We start from the raw sequence: 24,819 nt of genomic DNA, 5'->3' as shown, positions 1-24,819 counted from the left end.
GAATTCAGGTGTGTGTTAACGTGATGCCACAGAGGAAAGACATCAGCAACAATCTTAGAATCTTAGAAACCCAAAACAAGAAAATCCCAAGACTCTAAAGGTCTCAGTTAACATGCTAAATGTTAAAGTTCATCATAGTACAAATAAAAAACACTGATCAAATATGCCTTTTTTGTAACTGTTGCTGGTACAAAGCCCATTCTCTCTATAAGGAACAGGGCAGCTCCATTTAGGTTTCCAAAGTTGCATCTGAACAAATTCTTCTGGAACAATGTGCTTTGCACAGACAAAACTAAAGTGGAGATGCTTGGCAATAATGCACAGCACCATGTCTGGAGAACAAGACAGAAAATCAGCACAAGCACCTCATACCAACCAGCCACAGGGCCTGGGCAGCTGGCGAGTCGACTATGAGCTCCTGTGGATGCCAAAGTATTCTAGAGTCAAATATGAGGCCATCTGTTTGACAACTAAAGCTTCCTAAACTGGGTTATGCAGCAGTGACTTCAAGCACAGAAGCAAATCTACAAAACAATGGCCAAAAAAAAGGGATCAATCAAAGTGTTTCAGTGGCAACAAAGTTCAAACCTCAACCTGATTGAAATGCTGTGGTGGAAGATCTGTGCTTAAACTTAGAAGAATGAAACCTCACTGAACTGAGTCAACAAAAACTATAGAGAAGAATCGGAAACTACTGAATCATGAGGTGTACTTTGCTTTTTTTTTTATGTGCTGCTTCTGCACTTCTTAAAAGCAACATGGTGCTAGGTTCTTAGACTGTCAGAGTCACTGATTGATTTTTTTCCATTTATTTTTGGGTTTGTGAAGTAAATTCTAATTCTATGCTATTTACTCTTTCGAGTTTTGTGGGTTTTTTTTTCAGAGTTTTCTTATTTATATTAGTAGTCGTCAGTTCTTCTTTAAATAGTATCAGTTCCCTTTTCTGTCCACTCGCTCCTTGTTTCATCTCAGTGTGTTGTCAGCTTCCGCCTCCATGTTTGTTTACCTTTAATGTGTGTCTAGTTTATATGTTCATGTCAGGTTCACATTCCATAGTCCCTGACTCTCTATTTATGTTTCCTGTTTTAGTTTGCTAATCCTTAGCCTCGTGGGCATTGTGTTCAGTTTTCCTCCCTCTCATCAGTTACTTCCTGTCCACCTGTGTTTTGGTACTGTGTCCCAGGTGTTTCTTCTCTGCTCTAATCTCCCCGCTGTGTATTTATACACTTTCTTTCTGTTGTCAGAGCGTAGTTCAGTTCTCTAGCGTCATTCTGATCTCTGGTCCCTCGTGAATTGAAATAGTTTGCACTTGTTTTGCATAGTTTTGTGTTTGGCCTTATGTAGATTTCCATCAATCCAATAATGCCTTTTGTTAACCTCTCCATCTTGGGTCCTAACACAACATATCCTGACAGTAAGAGCTCACGTGTTGCTGTTTGTCTTAGAATGAGGTTGTATTTACCTCATTCTCAAATCTGCTAAGGATCCGTTTTTGTGATTCAATTCCAGATTTTCATGAATATTAATTTTCTTCTCACGCATTGCTGCATTTGTGAAACTCAAAAGTAACCACACCAAAAACAGCAGCAGCATTTGTTTTAGTATTTTTTCTTTATTCAAACTTCCAACCTCTACTTCACATGAACCAGAAAGCCACTTTTATCTCCCGTCTCTATGAGGCAAAAGTCATCAGCAAGTCAAAACCTACGCGCAGCGCAGGTCGGATTTTTTTGACAGTGTGTGTGTGTGCACACTGCAGATATACACAACATATACATACAGCATATTCATCTCATGTAGAAATTTCACTAAAAGTCTAGAGATCAAAACCTTTAAAAAAACATACAGCAGAATTCTCTTTGAACAGAACTACACAGTACATGTTTTATCAAGACACACTCGAAGAAGAGTTTTAATCAGTGGTCGTTTTCAGGAGGTTGCGTGTGATTCCTACTGTGTGTTAACCAAGGCTGTTAGTCAGCACTGTGTTGCAAGGGTAGCTCTGTTGCCTCTAGGCGAATGCCCAATGGATACAGTTAACAAAGCACGTACAGAAACTCCATCTGCTGTCAGTGACAAAATCTCCCAGATCACCTTGGTTCCACAGTTGTGCAGCGATAGCAACCATACAATCATTCGATTAACACAGATTAACTGCGTGAGTGCATGCTAGGAGAGAAAGAGTGAAAGCAAATGGACAGAAAAAAAAGAAGTGTTGATTGCTATAGAATGAAACTTAATTTGTTTAATTTGCTGGTAAAAATGAGAAACAGAGTTCTGAAGAAAAAGAAAAACAAGAAGCAAATTTGCATAACTGCTCAGATTTGCGAAATAAAACTTAAGTTTGCTGTCGCAACAGCTTCCTCAAAAGCCCGATCGAGCGTCTGACTTGGACTGAGGTGACATTAACTGCTTCACTCAGCCGCGACGGTGAAAACGTGTCAGTAAAACCATCTCAATCAAGCATTTACTACAGAAGCATCTGAAAACGAAGAAGAAAAAATCTACTCACTACACTTGAAAACAAACTCTTAAAGCATTTCAGTTACATTTCCATGTATTCGCACCGTCATACACACAAAGCATAACTTCACTATAATCTTTCAGTGCCTTCGGGATTGTGAAGGTGATTTCTATAAAACAGAAAACATCTCAAAACCACTCACATTCACGTCTTAAGGTTTCTGTGCGTTATCGTCACTGTGCCTTCTTCAAATGGAACGCGCTCAATATGTCGGTCGAGAACACGCCACAGTAAAGTTATCTGCTTGCCCTCATACTGATCGCTCGTCCCATCTTTGCTCCGGAAAACGGACGAGAAGGTGTGCCAGGCTAAGTTCGGGGCGAGGCCTCAGCAAACGTAACACTGCTTTTTATATAGCTGCTTTTAGCTGCTCCCTTATTCACAAGGGGTTGCCATAGCGGGCAGCTCCGTGTGTTTGATTCAGCAGATAAAATTATTATTATTATTTTTTTTTTACACCGGGTGCCGTTCCTGATGCAACCCCAAATAGGGATTTGTGCATCATTCTGGGATCAAACCTGGGGATGTTGTTAGGTGAATGAGTAAACCACCATACTAACACCTGTGTGTGTGTGTATATATATATATATATATATATATATATATATATATGTATATGACATACATGATAAATACTTAATTTAAAACAATACGTCCTCTGTGAAAGTACATTTCTACTTTCTTTTGGTTCAATTTAGTTGCATAAAGTTAATTCTCGTGCTTTCACTGCATCCAAGACAGACACTTGAAACGGGGAAAGGTAGAGTACATTTTGAGTTAACGCAGGTATTTTTAAAGGAAGAGGTTTCGATTTTGAGGAATGTGCTTATGCTCTCACTTTTTATTTTTTTTTTACTGAGAGTAAGATGAAAAGATCCTACCAAGATGCCAAATATGAAGGTAGATCTAAACTTACAAAGAATGAACAAAAACTGTCAGGCTTAGTTTCTTTTTGTTTCTTATTTACTTACTTAGTTTACACACGTGACAGTAGCATCCGATCATATCATCCAACCTTACAGCAAATGTGCAGATTTCCTAAAATGCCAAAACCTCTTCCTGTTTAGCAAACAGCGGCAGCTAATGTGGTGAAATGAACAGAAGAGTTGCTCACAGGGGGCACGAAGGGTTCATTTCCAAAATAGCATGTATCCATTTCATTTTTGCAATCTGCAAAAAATATATATTTGAAGTTTTTTTTCCTGCCCTTATTTAGAAAGGGTTGTCACAGCAGGTAACTCCGGTTATTTTTGATTTTAAGCGAGATGCTCTTACTGACACAACCTCAAAGGGGTTTGTGTTTCCTCCTGCGGTCGAGCCAGGCATCGTTTAGCTTCTTAGCCAAATGTGAATGTGACACTACCTAACCAATCGATCGCGGCTGTTTCCAGCTGTCTGATACATCATTTTGGAACAAAACTCTTCAAATGTGCAGCTGCACCCTGGTGGGACTAATGCAAGGCAGCATCCAAACACATCAGCATTAAAAAAAAGAAAAAAAGGCAGTCCAGCTGGAAGAGCCAGAAAAGAAACATAAACATGTGGAATGGTAAAAATTCCTGCACACATAATCACACACACACACACACACACGTACACATATACACGCTCACGTGCGCGAACATAATCGCGCGAATGAAGAATCATACTTGCACACTGGACATGTCACAGACATATCTGGCATGCATCTTTAGAAGAAAACACTTTTTGTTAGAAATTCTTTAACTGGTCTAGAGCTCTGATCATTTCTGTATGTACATAAATTAACAATAAATATAGGTAATGTTTTTTTATATATTTTGAAATATATATATATATATATATTATTAAATAATGAAATATTCTTATATATTTCAAATATATTCATGACCTCTTTCCAATCTGAAACATTTTTAAAGAGATATAATCACAGTTTAGTAATAAAACATGTAAGAACACAGGACTCCCTACTGGTCGGTCTAGCTGCAGCGTCCCCGTTTCAAAGTTTATCAAGTTGTGATCAAAGTCCAGCCTTTTTTTTTTCTTTTTTTCCCCAGACTAATACATTCGACTTCATCAGAAGGATGAGAAATAATGCGACATAAGGTAGGTAACACTGTGACGGGAGAAACAGAGCCTGCGAATCGCATCTTATCAATCTTACGCTCTACTCATCGGTATGTCAGGGAACCAGCCCGGACAGAAACCACACAGTCCAGGCTCAAACAAGGCAATAAGGGCTGATCAGTGAAGCTGATCTCCCAGCTACAATACGTCTTTTCTCGTGGAGTGAACCTGTCCTCTGATCACCTGGAGGTTTACTGAAGGGACGCTGCAGCGAGGACCTCTAGGGTACGATTGATTTGGAACAGTCGGAGAGTGTAGAAAGCCGTTAAGACTCAAAAGGATCCCCCTCCCCTTTTCTTTGACTCAATCTCTCCTCTTCTTCTGTTCTTTTTCAGACACACATAGACTGGAACTGGACCACATTAACACTGACTGAGGGGAGATAGGTTGTCTAAATGCATGCAGTAGTTTTCCTTCGCTCTCTCCGCCATGCTCCTGGCTCACATGGCTTACAGTAGGATGCACTTGGAAATAAAGAGAGTAGAAGGAAACGGTTATCCCCAAGGTGTTTAGAGGAAGCAAGTCTTGCACCTCCTCTTGTTGGGGATACCTCGATTCCTGTGTGTGATCGGGACCCTTTCTGTCCGTGGTTTCGTCCTCTGGGGGTGGTTTTAACTTCCATACGCTAGAGATGACTGTTCCTCTCTTTATGTCCATGGATCCGCTCACTATTGGTCCCACCACCCCCCTCTGTTCTCTCTCTGTCTTGCCACTGACGGCATACTGGTTCAAAAAGAAAACAGGTCCCGTATTGCACAGCATGCCCTCATGGCCTGATGGTAGTGTGTCAGTGATAGCGACTGCGCTTCTCCTCAGTCTCAGAGGGGTAGTCCCTTAAACCAATGCCTCTCTGGAGGTTCAATAAAGAGTCTTTCATCTGAAGAAGCAAAACAACAGGAACACATGTTAAATAGTATTTTCTCCATTTTAATAACAGGCGAAAAAGTTATTTAAAGTGAATTTAATCATTTTATCATTGGTGACATTTGAAAAATTGCATTGATGGTGATTGATGATTAGTGGAAATGTTACAACTTCACAATCAGTGTCTAGAAAATTCCTCAACTTAGAAAAGCTGCTATTAAATGTGGTATGAATGCATAGTAGAGAGGCCTTTTTTTCTTTTAATTAAGTATTTTCTGATTCTTGAATATCCATTATCCAAGTGGGCAGTGTGAAATCCAGTTTAAATATCAGGAGGAGGAGTTGGCACTGACTCTCGTGACAGCGCTCTAGGAGTTGAATTTGTGGAATTTGTAAGGTGGGGGCAATTCATTTCACTTTTTATACATTTTAATAAATCTACTGACATTCTTATTTAGTTCTAATATAGATAAACACCCTCCAGCCACTTCATTAGCTTCTCAAAGTTCTCACAAACATGGTCGCCAATAGCATAAATGAAAATCAAGCTAGTTAGCAAATGTAAGCTTTGGTCAGAGTTGAATGTATTTATGAGAACACGTACAATCTCTTCTGGCAGAAATAATATTAAAATTACACTAATATTAAAAATGAAACTTAAAAATATTGAAACACATAAATAAAATTAAAACTACATTTTCAGAATTATTATTCATCTTATTTAATTTAAATAATGTTAATTATATTATTATTTACTATCTGCTGTAAAAAAATAAACTTTTTCTATACCTGGTCCAGCAGCACTACGGATGACTTGATAATCTCCCTCCACTTTTGCAGCTCAGCATCGTGGTACCGCTGCTGTGCCTCCAGGAGTTGGGCCCACTCCATCTGTGTCTGAGGCAGTTTACTTGGAAAAACACACACACAGATAAACACACACAGCAACCTAAGGGTGCAGGCACTGAAGCATTATTTCCATTTTAAGGGACTGATAACAAGCAGTTTTTAAAAAAAACTTTTCAGTAAGCAAGCGCAGAGATTTCCTGTTCGAGGCCATATGGATGCAGTTTACTTTACAGATGTGTGTGCCTGTTTACGTCTGGAATTGTATTACAGTGTTTGGGTATCTTTAATGTGTTTAACAGAAAGGTCTGTGTAAAGAGTAATGAAAAAAACAGTGCAAAAAAACGTGTGTACACATGGATCTGTTGGGGTGTGTTTACCTTTCATGAAACCGCAGACCTTGCCAGGTTGTTAAGGACTGCGCAGAGTACTCCAGCATCCATAGTTTGTAGAAAAGCATCATGTTGAGGAACACAAGCAGGACCAGGCTGGAGGAGGGCAAAGAGACAGAAATGAAGAAAGAGTCAAAAACGAGGGCTCAGCTTCACTTTGAAATCATTCATAATGCCTCTAATGAGCTGGTATGAGCACTCTGATGTATACTGAAAGTACACTTTGACTGTGGGATGATTTTCAATAAATACTGAATACAGACGGATGACAAATGTAATGATTAAATGAATCTCTGTTATGCTTTGGGGGCATTTTGCTCACATAGTTTGGGTCTACTTGCAAACTTTATCCACCCTGACAGGATAAAGGACACAAGGGCGTCGCTAAATCGTTTGATATGTACACACATGTGGGAACAAAGCTTTTTTTTAGAGTAATGAGAGTTCAACATCACTGAACGCCTACAGGAAACTTTGGACTGTGCATCAGTCAGTCAGTCACTCTCCACCGACATTGAAACATTAAATAAAAGAGCAAACTTGCTAAGGAAGGCTAAAGCCAATTGGCCGACATAGAGTGGCCCAGTACCTTACTAAGACAGTTTGTTAGTTTTTCTATAATTTGTAATCTGTCTATATATCAGAGAACATATATGTGTACCTGAGACAGATCCTATGGATGGCAATGAAAGAAGAGGAGAAAGGAGTTACACTCAAAAGAACAATAATGACATATTTCTACGGAAATTAAAATAAGTCATGTCAGCATGTGTCAAATGTACATTTACATCCTGATGGACAACTGTGCAGCCATCCTCACAGGAATGACGTGTGCACGTGTGTGCTCTGATGAGCTGCTTACACAAAGCTGATGATGAGCAGCAGTTTGGAGACGCTGTACAGAGCGAAGCCTCCGGGCAGGTGTTCTGGACTCTGGTGTCTCGTTTGCGTGGAGCCGGCCACGTGTTTGATCCTCTGGATCACTTCCTCATCTGTCGGCGTGGTAACGGGGCTGAGGGCCTCATCCAGATGCTGGCTGCGCATGTGGGGAAGCGGCCTCTTCTTGCGCCTCACCGTGGAGTTCTTCACCACTTTTGCCTTTGGAGACAGCTGGTGAGTCTCCATGAGTATCTCCTCCAGCTTGGACAGCTCCAACTCTGAGAGAGAAAAAACACACCTGTTACATATAAATATATATAACACCCATGCACTTTCAGTTTGTTGAAAACATCCACGTGCTCTTGTTCTTTCTTTAAGCACTAAGCAATGATTAGATTAAGTCTATCTTTGCCATTATTTCTCCCCTTGAATGGGGGGGAGTATGTAATCGGTTCCATTTCTTTGTCTGTCTGTTTGTCTGTTTGCTGCAGTCCAGTGTCCAAAGATATCATTGTGAAAGTTTTGTGTGATGGTAGATACCAATAACAGCTTCAGCTGATTTAATTAAGGTATCACTAGGGTCAAGATCACATCAAATGTTAAAATCAGTAAAAAAAAAACTATATTACCCACAATTTTTATGGATCATCTTCACGAGTTCACAACAATATACCAGGCCTTGGAGGACGGGTACCATGTTGGCTGAGCATTTGAGTTTGACCTTCATTGTTAGCGCCCAAGATCATATCGAGCATAACACCCCCTTTTTTGAAAAAATACGATGCTCTACGAGCTCACAGTGACGCCATAACAGGCTGATGTCATCATATTCTAATAAAAACAAGCTGACGTCAGCATGTTGTAATAAAAGCATCATAAATAAAGGTTTTAGTTTAGCCCTTGCTCTTCGAGTTGCGCTCTCTGAGTCTTCTTGTTAAGAAAACCACATGACTGATGTGACCAATCGAAACAGCCAACCAAACAACCATGGAGTTTACCAAGATGGCGGAAGTTTTCTTCAAGCCCACTCCAGAAGTTCTTCTCTATGAAGCCTTTTACCAGCCCCCATGGCTGTTTCCTGTAACGCAGCTCTGTTGATATCCTAGGAGAAGAGGATGACTGTATTTATACACAGGCTTTGTCTTTGCAATAAAATGCTAAATCAATTGAGATAAACCATGAAAAGAAACACTTAAAAATAATTTAAACACGGGGAAAGATGGTCCAAAAAAATTAAATAATTATGTCACGAAGTCTTATGACTCACCGTAACCGACACTTGTTCTTGGCCACCCTCGTGAGCATGTAGCGGTTGAGAGTGTAGAAGTAGTCATGATAGGGGACGTCGTGTGTGATGACCTCAGCATCAATGATGTAACACTCACTCTCCTGACTGGCTTTGTATAGAGTCTGATAAAATCAACAAAATGTAGTTTAAGTGTCTCATAAAGCACAGCAGAGCTTAAATAATTAAACATGTTTCTACTTGATATGACTCTACCTGTGTCTCAGTGACTGTGGCTGTTTTGGGAGCCAGGGGGTTGGACAGAGAGATGGTGTACATGATTTCTCTGGTCTGGTTCCCATCTTCCTCCTTCTTCCATGGATGGTACACTATATCTGAAAAGCAAATGTTCGAATTGAATAAAGCCTGTCTTTTTAGCTTGCACTCTTTCCAAGGAGCTCAGACGTGACTCGACTGAATCACGTGCAGGAACATCAGGCGTACCGACCTGAGAATCGCCTCTGCTCCATGAAATCACTCATGAACTGAGACTCTGTGAAAAGGATGTCATACAGCTTGTCCACACTGAACTTGTAGATCTCATTGATATGCTGCCTGCCATTGAGATCCTCATGGAAGGCTTGTACCTCTCCTACACGGCAAAGAAACACACATAACAAATAAAGAAAATACATTTCTTATGTTCTGGTTTTAAATTATATGAATAGTCGTCCTGTTATAGCTTCTGAAATCTGTGCGAGCAAAGACCGTCCGCTCTCTGCAATTACCCTCGTCGTGTGTTTCTGAGGAATCACTGAGCTCAGTGGGGATGTCTTCATTGTCATTGAAGTCCAATGACGGTGATGGGACAGGACCAGCAGGCCCACTGGTCTCATTCTTTTCCTCCACCACCAGAGGGACAGCCAGCAGATCACCATCTGGCAGGCAGTCTGCATATTCCTCAGCTGGGAGGTCAAACTGCGGAAAAATAATATGGTGAAGTTATTCAGAGATTCTGAGGTTTGCATGTGATTTGATTTCAATTTTTGTGATTTTTTTTTTAAATACTGAAAAAAATTGCACAAAAATACTGAATGGAGCAATAATGATACCAATTAAAACTTATATGCAAACTAAAATGTTATTTCCTTTTTAAAAACATGAAAAAAATGTCAAAAGGTAGAATAAACACTGAAATAAAAAAAAAATAGAAGAGAATTGTCTGCCAATGAGTGGTTAAAAACAGAGTATAGAGCATAACTGCAACAACTTACTGTGATGGTATCGTGGTTGCCAGGGGTGGGGATGGTGCTGTTTGGGATGAGCTTCTTTTGTACAGGAGGAGGGCTCCCTTCAGGCTTGGCTTCGACGTTGTTCTTGGACAAGTTATCATTGTTGATCTCGTTCTCCTCATTGGGAATCTCCTCACTGAACCTGAAGGCAATGGAGAAACGTGACAGCCCAAGACTTTACTGCAGCTGTAGAGACGTCTGCGATAATAGAATAGCTAAGTAACAAATATATGAGTTTCTGCCTGTAGTCTGGATGTAAGCAGTAAATGTGAATTTCTCTGATTGTAGACAGCAATGGATTTACAACAGATGGCAAGAGATTTCTAATTTCTGCTTATCTGTCACAGGTAATTCCCGTGTTATCAGAGACTGCTGACTTGACCCTGTTCAATCACAAACTGATAGCAGAGTGAGTCCTTTTTATTGACATTTTATTGTCAACTTGACACACCCAGATGGCTACTGATTGCGAGCATGACCTTGTCACTGTCTACGAATCAACCACTGCAAAGGCAGCATGGTTCGTGGTTTTATGTAGGAATGTTTTTCACGCTGGCCAACCAAAGGAACTAGCTAACATTACCGCTCCATGAGGGGAGTGCTATTGTTTCTGTATGTTTATATTATGTCACACGTTTGTGTCATGTCACACCCTCACGGGTTCATGTGCTTCTATGTTGCAGAGGTAGGTCACGAGTTCTCGAATGAACGAGTTGTTCAAATACATTTTTTGGCTCTTCTGAGCACAGTGAGCCAAGTGCCATTTATTTACATTATGTCATAAGGAACACAGACACCTCCACAGCCAATTTCTCCAAAACTGATGAGCTCAACACAAAAAGGTCGAGATCGATAACTAGCACTAGGGGAGAAACATGTAAACTTGATTTTGAGGCAAACTGTCTCTTATGTGTATGTAGACATGTTCGTAACAAAGCCTTTAGCCTTCACTGTGAGTGCATTGTAGAATAAAAGCATTCAAACCGTGACTGTATTAATAGTACATCGGCACAGAAAATACTCAGTATTTACTAACTGGCTCTGGCTCATGTTGGCCGGAATAATTATTTTCTAATTTGGGAAATTAGGCAACCAAATGACAATATTTATAGTGGTAGCCATAGTAACTGATGCAGCACCATAACCAGACATACCCCATGGTGTTAAAGTCATCATCGGGAGGAACGTAGTCCTCGTCGTCACTGGTCAGGCCGAGCTCGTTGCCATAGCACTGATGAACAAAGTGCCAGAGCTCTTTGGGGCACAGAGGCTGCAGAAGATCAACAAACCAGTTATAAGGAACGAAGAGAGTGAGGAGGGAACCACGCAGCAATTTTTTGTTGTCATCCCATGTGTGGCAAAAGAAAAAAAAAAATAGACCAAAGCACAAAGTCACAAATTGGATTTGCTGACCTTGTCGAGCAGCGCATTCTGCCACAGTCTAAACATCATCATGTACGTCCTGTCCCTGGCTCCGAACGAGGTGAAGAAGTGCTGCAGAGAATAAAACGCGATCTCGTGTTAGCCGACATGGAACTAAAATAACACCATAAATAAAGGAATTTGCATCATGTACAAAGACATGCAAATAGAAAAAAAGGGAAGAGAGTCAGTTCTGGGAGATTAAATAAGTGGAAACTAAAAAGTAACAAAATACAAAATGAAATAGAGAAATGATTTTGTAAATTAGTTGAAATAAATGAAAATAAAAACTAAAGCACATATTTATGACACATTTACGGGTGCCCTCCATAATGTTTGAGGAAAAAGACGCAATTTTGTAGTTTTGCTTCTGCACACCACCACCCCACAGTGGGCTGTAAATCAAACATTTAATGTGTGATTCTAATGCAGACTTTCAGCTTTAATTCAGATTTTTTTTCCCAAGAAAGTACAGGGACTAGAAAGTTACTGAAACCTCTTTAATTTGCAGCTTCTTTGCTTGTGTCAGTTGCTTGCAGTTTTGCATTTAATAACTAAAAAAGCGCCTCTGTTTCACTGAGATCAGATGACTGACTGGGCCATAGAAGAATATCCTGTTGTTTGTCCTTAAGAAACTCTTGGTTTGCACTCCCGGGGTGCTTTATCTCATCATCCATTTGTAGCTGTCTGATCAGTTTGGCAGTATTTGGCTGAATCTGAGCAGAGAGCACAGCTCTGTAAACTTCACACTTCATCTTTGTGCTTCTATCAGCAGCCACATCATCAATAAACACTGACATGTACACACTGAAAACAAAGTCTTGCGTATCCCTTACCTTCTCAGTGTCCGTGCAGACCTGGATGGCATTGGGAATGAGCCGGGCGGTCTTCTCCTTTGTCATTGAGCAGATGTCCTTTAGCCGCACTGTCAGCTTTAAACAAACACACAAATGTACATCATTACTTACACACACACACACCCAATACTGCCAGTAAGAATGCATAGAAGTGCAGCAATACCAGCGTTTCCCAGCGGAAGATGTTGCTATAGAAACAGATCCAGTTCTCAGAGAGGTAGAGTCGTCCCTGGAGGAGGATGTCCCGCTGAAGAGCACAGGAGTAGTCTGCAACATGGATGAGTCATGAAATCAGATCATGATGGAAAATGAGAAAAAAGACGGCACAGGAACTGCACCATGTAGCACAGAAAAAACAACAACAAATAGGACACAAAACTGACCATTTCAGCAAGTTCGAGTCAAGTTCACATGCAGTTTGATTTAGTCGGAAGCATTTACAACAATGACTGTACTCATAGGAAGACTGAGAAACTCTCAACAACAAATGAGCGAAACTTGTGTTCACATTACGTGTTCACATGAGTGCCCGAAAAGGAAAAGGTCTCCTCAAACAATGACACTAAGGCCTCTGAAGACCGTGGGATTTATTTTACTCAGTGATAAAAATCGACACATATTTACAGTCATGCCATGATGTCAGCCGGTGGGAATATCCCGTACTTGTCTGCTCCGGAAGGATTAATCATTTTCTAATTACTACCAAGCTGGCTGCACCCTGCCAGTACTCAGATGGCCTCAGTGTGTACACTCACCCACAATGAGTCTCTCTGTGTCAGGGAGCTGCTTGAAGAGTTTCCTAAAGTCCTCATTGCGCTGCTTGTATGTCGGGCTCAGCACCTGCAGTGACAGGCAGAGTCAGAAACCACACACACACACACACACACAAACAAACACACACACTCGCATCCTCATGCTCTCTTCACAAGTGTTGCCTCTGTCACACAGCCTGGGTTACTTGTTTCCACGAGCATGTGAGATAACCTTGTTAAAACCACCCACAGGTTTGATCGGTATGTCCGCTTTACTTTAATCATGCCGTGACTTTCATCCTGTGGGGGATTTTCACAGTTACTGCAAATGGAAATACAGAGTACGGCAAGCAGAGGTACGTAGCCCGAGATATCTGAAAGGACGCATCATAACCGATTTAAAGCGCAATACAAGGAAAGAATCAGCCCAGTGCACATCATTCAAAACACATGCTGCCATGACTGGTATTTATGAGTCAGGATATCCTATTTGCATTACAGGGCGACATATTTCTGACAGTGAGGCTTTTGTTGGATCATCGATGAAATCTCAAGTGTAAACAAGCAGACAGTGTTGGCTTATTAGGATCAAACGGGAAGCATATTCTGTTTCATATGACCAGTATTTTTCTTTATGCTTGGCTTCAGCTGACTAGATTAGCCTGTGATATATCTCCAAATGTGTACCAGAGGGAAGGCTCTCGCTGTCCGTGCCAGATGCTTTCCTTCAACAGGAAAACTTCAGGAAAACATAACAGCAACAAGAGTTAAGCAGAAAGAAAAGAAAATACATATTCCTTTTGATCGAGATTCAAGGGAGAAGTCTAAAGCCAAAAAACTGAAAGTGTTCTTAAAAAAAAAAATCATGCTGTTCTCTGCAGACATCATCATGTTTCCATTTTTTAAAACAACCCTAGAAACAACCTCCGCTGTTGACAAATGAAGTCACTCACATAGTAACTGGACAATCATGCCAAACAACAGGCCTATGTGAGCTCAAGAAGATTTCAAATAGCAATGACTCACAGCCAAACCACTTGTTTGAATTATTGGTGGGGATTTACCACAGAACTACGCTTACAGCAGCATGCACAGCACACAAAGTTCCCTAAAAAACCCTCTGGGCGATCCTCTGTTTTGCCACTACAAGGTTACATTTTCATTTTTCATCGCTTCTCCCCGTGATGTTTTCGGCTTACGAGCTGGGGTCGACTTACAGCAGGAATCTCCTCACTGTCCCACTCGGGGTCTTGAAGGTCTGAGGCAGCCCAGCCCCACTCCCAACCCCATTCCCCTCTAGCTGGACCCTGCAGAACCCACAATGCCAACGCCTCATCCAGCTCCAGCATGGCCTCCCAGTCAGACAGCGTACAGTCCTCATCCAGTTCCATATTCAGGGCGCCAGATCCTTTTTGCTGCCTGGATGGAAACAAGTTTTCCAAAAATGCGCCCCAGTGGGCTTGTCTCACAGCCGACTTAACTTGTCAGTTCGAGAAAAGTTGGGAAAATAAGAGAAGCCAGACAATGTGTGCAGCAGTTTGAAGCTGTAGTATCCGCGCTCCCCTCCTCCTCTTGGGTGCTGCTCCCTTTCAACACTGAGCAGTGGACACAACGCACTCCAGCCACATGATTCCTGTCTCACTCTGTCTTTCTGTGCCTCTCTCTCGCTTCCTTTCACGCAGACAGGGAGAGGAGTTACGGCCGTTGCCCTCTAGTAACCCCAGCCAACAAGTCCTTTATTATCACGCCAGTAGCCTTTTCCTTTTTTCTGCTTACTCCTCCTCGTAAGTGTGCAAGCAGAGCATGAGTGTGTGTGTGTGTGTGTGTGTGTGTGTGTATTGCTGTCCAGGTCTGAGTGCCTGATAATTACTCTGTTTATGACCAGCAAAGAATGAGGCGAGTTTACTCTGCAGACTGGAGGATTAATATAAACAAAGATGTAGCTGGAGGGAAAAAAAGTAGGACTGAATAAAGGGAAAAAAAGCCAAAGTATGTGTTGAGTCCGTCTTACAGTCTGAGCGAGTGATTGAGTTATAGAGAACAGATGTGAGCATAACCTCCAGTTACCTCTGGCTGCAAAACAACACCATCAATCTTGAAAGGGACTGCACCGGGTCGCAAGCCAGGGTTTAAATAGCAGAGCGAGGAGAATGAATAAATACGCGCTCGATAATTCTTTGCTCTTGGGCTTTTAACGTTTATTTTATGAATGAAAGGCTGCTGGAATCCAAAGTATGAGTACTGAACTTGCTGAACGCCGGCGATTTCAAGGAACTGCAGGTATGGAGTGGTTCCTTCCTGCCTTGGTATTGAGGTCATTCATGCACTCCTGACACCTGATCCCCCTCTGCTACTTTCAGTGGGCGAGAAGGATGGAGAGCTTCTACTTCAGCAGCACTTAAAATCGATAGATTTTCTTAACAAAAAAAATGCTTCAGCGCTCAAAAACGTGGGCGCAGTTATGGAGGTCTGACTGGTGAGCAAAACAAAAAACAAACAGAGAGAAAAAAAACACAAAACAAGTGTAACTGTGGCTTGGATTTTCATTGCTCTAAGCAAATTTATAAGTCATATTTGGGCACTGGAATCCAGCCACGAGTCCCATCTTTGCATAAGTTGAGGAGGAAGCAGAAAGAAAAATATCACAGGCTTCTTGGAAAACATGCCTTTACATCATGAGCATGAAACTTAATGAAGGTTCATCCCGTACTTGTGGTATTTCCGTGTAGTCGTGTCGATTTTTTAGCTTTATAGCTTAAGGAAAGAAAGAGTTCATTGACTTGACTGTGACTTTGCATGCAGAGTTCAGGCGGCACAGTGACGCCTAGGACGAACGGGGTATAAAGTGGAACTACCAACACACAGCGTGTATCGATCTGGTTAACTATTAACATGCTGGACAAACAGTAGGGGATGGAGGAGACTGGTACTGCAAACCTGGGTGGGGTTTTATGCTGTGTACCGGAGGAGTGTGTTTATCCTATTAACAATAAACTCTCTATTTTACTACCGCTGTTGTTCATTTTATGGAAAGTTGGTCTCCATGCACTAAACTCATGCACTGTCTACTGTCCAGATATCTCTTATCTTGCTGTTTGTTGCTTGTTTTCTCTTTTCCTGCCAACTTCCTGGAGGCCACACATTTGTGTAGATGCAAAGCGAATAAGAAAACGCAATTATGCTGCTCCTAAGAAAGTGAGGTGACTGTGCCTACCTCGTACGGGCTCGCGTTAGGAAAGGTGGATGTTTAGTCACTGTAGTTTCGAAGTCGTGGCCGATCGCTACTGCCACGTAGACGTGCACACACACACATGCACACAGTGTCTGACAAGCAGGCGCATGAATGCTACAACACCTACGTGTCAGAACCAAGTGAATTGAAAAAGGATCTGTTAGACACACGTTTCTCCGGCTGATTGAGCTTTAGTAAAAACACATGTGTGTGAAGATTAGTGTACAAGATGTCAGGAAGGTAGCCCCGATGCTGAGCAGTTAATTCAATTCACCATTATGAATCAGCTGTGATGGTGAATTTCACCCCGATTCACATTGTCAGCGGGGTTTGAAGAGAACATTGTAATGCCAATTCTGAATATTCATATTAAGGGATTACTCCATAAATGTGATATCAACATTTCTTATTTTCAGGCTTTTCCTCCCTGTTTGTGGCTCGGAGACCTGAGGCCAGCTATCCTGTTGAAGTTGTCTCACATACACACTCTATGTAGTTTTAGTCTTGAGCCAACGCAACTTCAAAATAACAACAATGTGAACTTCTTACTCTTAAGAAGTTCACGAAGCTACAAAGACTGACTGGCTTGTTTGGGTGCAACTCTTAGCTTGGTGTGCTTAATGTGAGTTAATGCTGGAAAGCTTCATCCCTGCATCACATGTGCTGATTTAAATTTGATGGCTCAAGTCTTCTCTGTATGTCAAAACAAAATACTATTTTTAACTTGTAAGCCACAGTAGATTTGTCTTTTGTGTCCATAGCATTTACTCATCACCAAACGTTTCAGTCTTATTTAAAGACTAAATAATTCCTTTCAACATCTGGGTGCTGTAAGCTAATGCATATATGTATATGCAGTATATGTGTGGACTGTTTTCAGCTGCAGAACTGATACAGACGGCAGGCTTGTAGTACAAAGGGACTCGAAGGAGCATGCATCTAAACAGTTGTGACCGTGTTCAGGGTAAAAACACGGCACGCAGTGCTTCCGCTGACAAAAATGCAGATCTGCAAGACAAAGGAACAAGAAAACGTGGCAATTAATGAGCAGGGTGGCTTCACTGTTAAGTTTGGCCTTTTACAGAGATTTGTTGACAGCAACATAATCTGGAGGTAAGGGCAGATCATCCTGCCATCTTGTACACGACAAGTTCACTGTGCTGGTAGCCGGCAGTGTATCATCTGTAAGTATGACAGTGACATCTGTGAGAGATTATCAGTGCAGTCCAGTGGTTTGCAAACTATAATGTCTATTTTCTGGTAATTTTATTGAAATAAAACTAATAATAATAGCATCAGGAAACTCTCATGTGTCTGCCTCCTCTGCTTAAACTGTAATAATTTAAGTTAATGTGGCTCCTTCCCCTGTGGTGCCTCTATTCTCCACCAGGGGGCCCACCCCACAGTTTGAGAACCACAGGACGGCACTTACAGCAGTGATTATCACTTGTTACGGTCTGTTCCAGATAGTAGGTCAGTAGAGGAAATGAAATGGGTTTATTACAGCTGAGTGCATTAGCGAAGTATTGAAAAGCTTTCAGAATCCTTTTTCATGTTTCAGCTATGTTTAGTTAGGGTTTTGTGTTGTCTCCTTGATTTAATGCCAGACCAAGTGTCCGTGCTTATCAGGACACAGGAAAGAGAGCTGTGCAGGAGGAAAACGTGCCACAACCTAAAGCACCATGCTTCATTCCCATGGCGCATTCAGAAGCCCTTGTGATGGTTTACTGAGCTGCTTAGTACAGTGAGGAACTCAGTGTGCTACCACCTGTTGCACGCCAGAAATAGAAATTCACTTGTGCTCACAGGTCCACGTGTAAAATGCAAACCCTTTGAACACTGTTACCGCTACGAAAGAATAATTGTGCTGTACGATTCTTCTACACCGTGTTGAAAACACAATATGGGAGATCTTGTTTTGAGGTTTATCATGACAGCACAGTGCTTTCTATTTCAGCGTGTCACTTGCTGGCGGTAGCAACACTGAGTGCTGAGGGAAGGCAATGGAATGAGAAACAGGCAGGAGGGATATCAAAAAATCCCACCAGTCTGAGAGCAAGAGAGACAAGTCAAAGATAATCAGGGCTGGACAAAAATACAAGTCATGCTTACTCTCAGGATGTGTTGTCTTTCATGCTGGGGAGAGAGGGGAAGAGTGTACACACAGGGAATAAAAGAAAGGAAATAAACCAACAGAAGAAATAAAAAGAGCACAAAATGGGGGGAAAAATCCAATAAAGACCCTTCTGTAGAAACTGTGTTCTCACTTATTAGTGGTTAAATCCACTTAAACCCACACAGCTGGCAACCTTTTTGTTTAAAAAAAAAAAAAAGGTTTAAAATATTTGTTAAGTGGATGTTCAGTGGCTATCTACAAAGAGAACCATGGTTAGGAAAACAGTGTTAGCACACCACCTTGTGGTGAAAACACAAAACTGCAATAATCTGCGTCAATTCTATACTGTGTGATACCAGTGAAATATGTGGGCACATTAGTCAAATCTTGCACTGCAAGTTGTTGTCTTGCTTTGCTGCATCAAAGGCCCACTTGCTGCTATTTTAAGCCTCCTGCTAATCCCTTCCTGCAGGACCAGTAACGCACACTGGTGGTTCAGTGCTCCAGTAAACAAGGTCAAGGACAACAGACCTTTCAGCTCCTAAGCAGTGTTAGCAACTAAACCAACACTTTCAGGAGTCACAAACATGACATGAAGACACCCCAGCACACACACACACACACACACACACACACACACACACACACACACACACAGAAGGAGATAAAGAAGGCATGACTTACGTTGTACCAGCTTTGGCTCTTCTGTGGAAAGAGAAAAAGAGGAAAAGCATTTAACTCCGTGGAACTAGTGAACAGTGCAGCAGGCTTGAAGGCTTATGCAGATACACACGATCACCTTTTTAATAACCAGATCCATCAGATGTAAAACAATAATTTGTTAACAGCAGAATTCCCCACACTATTTAAATAATGTACTCTATCCTGAACATGGAAACAATGGAGGGTTAAATTATCTTCCAGTCCACTTACATATGCACCCAGACAGACATGTCTACTTATCAATCAAATATAGGACTTTTCCCCAAATCTTCCAAGGAAGACCTGCTTCCTGTGTTAGTGGATCTGAAAGTAATTTAATTCTAAAGCATGTTGCGTGCTGCATTCGCTGACTGGATATACTATGTTTGTATTTCAAAATACCTTTACAACAAGACGTACATCAATATGTCTTCAAAAATCATCACATTGCCTGCGTGGAGTTTATTTTTTAAAGAAAATGTGAAAATTAATTCACCTTAGTAGTTTAGTGAGAGCTGTGATGATATTTAAATGACCTGTAATGGGTGTGAAATGTGTCACTGGTGATTTTCTATAATTTGTTCATTTGAGGTCTCTTCTCAGACAAACAATCACGTCTGTTGCGGTTTTACAGCAGCAGAGGGCAGCAGAGGTGCGGCCTAATAAGATTCACAATTCCATTCACACAAACACACTTTCAACTCTAACAGTCTAAATGCAAAAAGTCCCACAGAGGGAACATGCAGGTGATCATTCAAAGGGGAGAACAAAGAAGAGGGAAGAAGACGGGGACTAAAGAGGAGAAAGTGCATCATACAGCATGTGTCTGGCAGCAGAGGGATGATTGACAAAGAAATATTATATTAATAAAAGAACAAAAAAAAACCCCAAACTGGCACAGTAAGTTAAATCTGATGTGAATAACAGACTTTGCGGATAATCCAGAATGAGTTTTGGCAAGAACACAGAAAAAAAAGTCAATGATGTTGATTGTGACAGTGTAGCTGAAGAGTGAGTCATATGTTTCGTATTACACTTTGACTTGGCAGCTTTAGAAATTGCCACAAAACACAAATCATGGACTGAATGAAGCCCTAAATATTGCAATACTGTAATTTTAAAACACAGAAATATTTAGTTTGTTTGTTTTCTGTTCAACAGGGTTTGCTGCTTTTCTGGTGTGCGCAGCGTCAGCTAGCATTTAGCTGCAGAAGCATGCTCAAGGCCTGGCTGTGATGATAGCTGGGCCAATGTGGGCTACTCTGATCTGAAGGTGACAGAGAGAAATGACTCAGAGTCCACTGTCTGGACAAGGCGTGCATGTATGCATGTGCCACTGTGTTTGACTTCCTGTGACTACATAAGAGGAGGGGCAGATTTCTTGGTTTAAATTTCAGGACATATTGTTTTAAAGAAATAGTTTTGTGTCGGGGCAAAAGAATTGGCTCGAATAATAATATTTTGTCATTTACAGTGCTGACAGTCACTACAGTGGAATCAGTCTTCTGATTAAGCCGGGCTGATTATTTAACATTTCAGAATGAAATCAGGATCCTTTCGCATTGAGTCAGAGGGTGGGGGCGCACTGGAAAGGACAAAAGGGACGGGAACTAGAAATCCATCTCTATATGATGGGTAAGTGGAGGCCTAAGGGACTCAATGGGAGGCAGCAGGGATTGTGAATGGGTCAAATGAAAACAAGAAGAAATGCTTACTTTAATCAGGTTTAGCCTGTCATACTGAAAGAAAATTAAAGAGAAAACAAAAATGTCAACTAAAGCAATGAGCAACGTAAACACTGACAGGAATGGAAACGCGACACACTGATATCGTAAGCGCCTGTGGCTCAACTACAACTCTGAAATAACACTGCCAATACCGATGTAACAGCGTCAGAGGGCTGACTGAGTGGTTAGGTTAGCCTCTCCATCTAGCTGGATATGTTACATTAGATGCCTGATTGATTATTATTACATCAGGACTGCCATTTATGCCGTTTTGCATAGAGGCACGGCGCATACGTTTCTTCTACCAAATGCATCTTTGATTTGTGCATCATTAGGGTTGGGGCGATCGAGCTCACGTTGCTTGGACCTAATGCCATTGCTGAGGTCATGTGACCACTGCAGGCCACAGAGGCTTATATATATATATATATATATATATATATATATATATATATTTACGTATATATGTATACATATGTATATATATATGTATATATATATATATATATATATATATATGTATACATATATAATTGCAAAAGAGTTAGGGTGGGGGTGGAGAGGGTTCGAACTGTGGCACATAAAAGGAGAGTCATATGATCAATTAGGATCTATGTGTGTGCACTAAACTGATTGTGTGACTGCGCAGCAGCAAACAGAGCATCAGGAGGGCTCTCTTCACACCGACCTCCAATTTACTGACTCACTCTACATTTTTGCGTCTTTCTATTCATTTATGGTAAAAAAAAAAAAGAAGCTTTTTAATCGCACCCTATAGCCTGAGTCACTGTATAGCCGAGCCATAAATTGAATGACTGACATGAAAAACACTGCGACAAGTAGCAAATTAGATGATGGGGCTACAGTATAGCTGATGCACCAAAACGTGACCGCAGTCTGGAGAATTTTGGGGCCTGTGGTGCAAGAATTTTTTTTTAAATTAAATATAAAAAAAAAAAGATAAGATGAATTTCTTTCATGTGATGACAGAGAGGCTGCTTAAATAAAGATCCGGTCCTGCTGCTCTGGACTAGGATGCTGGCAGTATTTTAAAGAGTTCATCCTTCTACAGCAAGGGAATTACAGTACACAGCATAACAGATATAAAGCACTCATTACCGCAGTGTAATAGCGAGATAAGTTTGTAAAGAGAGTTACAGGACGAAGGCCCAAGCAGGGAACAGGAAGAGGAGGTGAGGAAGGAATTTGGACAATTATTTGCAATATTTATTTATCTATTTAGTGAATTTCTCTACATCTGAATAGGAAAAAAAACAACAAATAATCCTGATGTGACATTTCTGTGGAAATTCATGTCATATAAAACCACCAGAAAGGGAAAGGAAGGAAAGAGGAAAAGGAAAGGAAGTGAGTGAGGTTGCGTAGGGTTATTGGTATTGCAAAAAACGTCCATCTGCTGTGATGAAGGGTGCAGATGGGGATCACAACGGCTGCAGTGTGCACAAGGGGGCAAGCCGGGTTTCAGGGGAAAGCATTCGAAAAACAGGAAAGTTGTTTTTTGGGGTTTTTTTTCACAGCGCAGCTCACAAGACAAGAGGTGTTGCAGAGGGGAAGTGGGCACGGAAATATTAGAAGAACAGAAAAAAAGAGTAATGCTTACTTTGGAAAGACGCTTGTGAGACTAGCATGCAATCAGGAGAAGAACAAAGAACAAAAAAATCAGATAGAAAAATGAAACCCCAAAAACGAAACAAACTGCAAGAAGAAACAGCTGACAGTACCAACAGAAGAGCTGAACAGTCTTTATCAGATGGTATGTATTATCATTATGGCATGTAGCAGCAGCAGCAGCAGCAGCAGCGAAGAGAGAGACGGCGTGCACAGTGTGACTTGGAGAAATGAAAACGATCTCAAAAACCCAACGGAGATCAGCGGAGATGGATGAGGCAAAGGCAAAAAAGGAGATGGAGTGTGATGGCTTGTATCTTCTGTGAGAATACCTGACTTTCAAAGATTTAAATTCGCTTGTGACGAGAAATGCTGATGAGAACTCAAATAGATCCAAAAAACACTTGAAAGCTACACAGAGAACATGCTCAGTGCAAGAAATCCTAATCTCTGATTTGAAACCATTGTTTACATTTTACATTTGTCAATGTAAGTCATTTCCTGGATTAATTTTGTTGTTTAGCAAGCTAAAACAGGTACAATATAAAACTTTACTGATTGGCTTCTTTAATCTTTTATTGTAAAATTAGTGAAAAAATGTGTGTTCAGGAGGAACAGAGAGAATAGTATTATCTGTTCAGATTGGTTTTGGAGGGGTGGAGTGATAGTTACAGATCATCAGTCACCTACCAAGTCAATAACCGATCCTAACACGTGCGTCACTACACTAGAGAATAACTAAAGCCGGGCCAACACTGACGTGTTAGTGCAGCCACAGTTACACAGCTGGATCACAAGAGTTAAAATATCATCACGACTGTCAGAGAGTCAGGAGGACTAATTTAGAAGATGAAAAAATGTAATGCAACATAGCAGGACTAAAATCACAGAGGAAATCCAAAGCATGGCAGGTAGTTGCTAACCTCATTTCAGTGCCCTCCTATTGATTTATGTCTGTTTCCTACACAATTATATTCTTGCTGAGTGTAAGCGTTCAAGTTATAAAACTAAATCTTCTCCAGAGTCCTGAAATTCGTCTCCACCATCTTACTGTATTTGAGCCAAAGTGGAAACAACAACGTAAAAATTACACTCAACTGTAATAATGTGTATGCTTAGGTTTGAGGTTAAAGACAACGTATGGTCAAAGCAGGTAACACTTTATACTAAAGATCATTGTTAAATGGTGAATAGACAGCTAATAAACAGCTTACTTATTTTGAACAAACAGTTTTTGACGTTATATTACATTATAATTAATAATGTTTAATAATTGGTTAAAATAAACAGCGTCCCTGATAATGATTGATGCCCAGTCAAATCAGTTAGTGTACAAACTAATAATAACTATAATTATCAAACATAATCAATGATAATTCCTTCACACTGAAATGATTTTTTACTACAGTTTAATTAATTCTCAATGAATAATTTATTACTGAGGATTATTACTAAGTGTTCCACTTAGGCCTTATCCTGCCCGTCTCACCTTTATCTTTGTCTGTGATATTGACACCTGGTGTCCCACTGTGAAGCAGCTCTGTGTGACGCAAAGTGTTGTCGAGGTGTATGGGGGCCTCTCTTTCTGCAGTTCTGAGTGTTTTGGGTGGAAAGGACACACAGCTCAAAAAGGGCTGAGAGATGCTGAGAGCTGGATCCTCTGTTTTTTCCGTTTAAAAAAAAAAAAAAAATGCCAGTGAAAGTGCACCGTGTTTCAGTCCGTATTGTATTTCCATCTGATCAGATTCCAGATGATGCATCGAGAGGATAAAAAGGCGAATCTCCCGTGTACTCACCTTTGAGTTCTTTCCCCCGCTTCGTGCCGACTGCACGGAGTACGTTCTCTGGACAACCTGCTCAGGCGTGGAGGGGGACTTGTCAGAGGAGTGGTCTGAACCCTTCTCCACCATGTTCTCACCCTCCTGGCTCTGTGGTGTGGGAGAGCGCGAGCGTTTACGCAGGACTGGTGAGCAGGCGGGCGTGCTCTTGTTTGAGTTACTGGCAGTGCTAAAAAAACAAACAAACAAACAAACAAACAAACAAACAAACAAACGAGAGAAAAGAGAGAAAAAGAAGAGAATTCATTCCAATGTGATTTACCCTCACAACAAATATTAAGACAAACTGCTCTGCATGACAGCGCTGACCTACAGGTCAGTGTGGACAGCAGCACAGCACATACACTGTTTGCTCAGCCTTACATCACTTGAGGCTTAATAGGCTTGAAGCACCATGTGCTAACCTGGCTAATAAT

General features: G+C 41.1%; 1 protein-coding gene across 17 annotated transcripts in view; it reads right to left on the bottom strand.

The window, feature by feature from the left end:
• Nucleotides 1–1,592: 1,592 nt before the first annotated feature.
• The window catches only part of gramd1bb (GRAM domain containing 1Bb), a 114,134-nt gene continuing 90,907 nt past the window's right edge, over nt 1,593–24,819 (bottom strand). For 10 of the 17 annotated variants that reach the window (XM_084950980.1, XM_084950989.1, XM_084950990.1 and 7 more), the window contains 20 exons: nt 24,362–24,572; nt 22,558–22,578; nt 20,925–20,948; nt 19,192–19,212; nt 18,504–18,527; nt 13,163–13,247; nt 12,571–12,674; nt 12,387–12,482; nt 11,542–11,622; nt 11,283–11,398; nt 10,111–10,270; nt 9,625–9,814; nt 9,345–9,488; nt 9,113–9,231; nt 8,879–9,021; nt 8,610–8,713; nt 7,595–7,889; nt 6,721–6,828; nt 6,284–6,404; nt 1,593–5,507 (listed from right to left, as the gene is read on the bottom strand). In XM_084950980.1, coding sequence (XP_084807106.1) covers nt 5,418–5,507; nt 6,284–6,404; nt 6,721–6,828; nt 7,595–7,889; nt 8,610–8,713; nt 8,879–9,021; nt 9,113–9,231; nt 9,345–9,488; nt 9,625–9,814; nt 10,111–10,270; nt 11,283–11,398; nt 11,542–11,622; nt 12,387–12,482; nt 12,571–12,674; nt 13,163–13,247; nt 18,504–18,527; nt 19,192–19,212; nt 20,925–20,948; nt 22,558–22,578; nt 24,362–24,572 — 2,257 coding nt within the window. In that variant the 3' untranslated portion in view covers nt 1,593–5,417. The remainder of the gene's footprint in view (nt 5,508–6,283; nt 6,405–6,720; nt 6,829–7,594; nt 7,890–8,609; nt 8,714–8,878; nt 9,022–9,112; nt 9,232–9,344; nt 9,489–9,624; nt 9,815–10,110; nt 10,271–11,282; nt 11,399–11,541; nt 11,623–12,386; nt 12,483–12,570; nt 12,675–13,162; nt 13,248–18,503; nt 18,528–19,191; nt 19,213–20,924; nt 20,949–22,557; nt 22,579–24,361; nt 24,573–24,819) is intronic. The other 7 variants (XM_084950984.1, XM_084950981.1, XM_084950982.1 and 4 more) reach the window with 7 other exon arrangements.

This window comes from Perissodus microlepis, chromosome 14, assembly GCF_051167445.1.
Source record: "Perissodus microlepis isolate ML-2025 ecotype Zambia chromosome 14, ASM5116744v1, whole genome shotgun sequence".
In the NCBI taxonomy this organism is placed as follows: domain Eukaryota; kingdom Metazoa; phylum Chordata; class Actinopteri; order Cichliformes; family Cichlidae; genus Perissodus; species Perissodus microlepis.
This window is presented reverse-complemented; position numbering and strand designations above follow the sequence as displayed.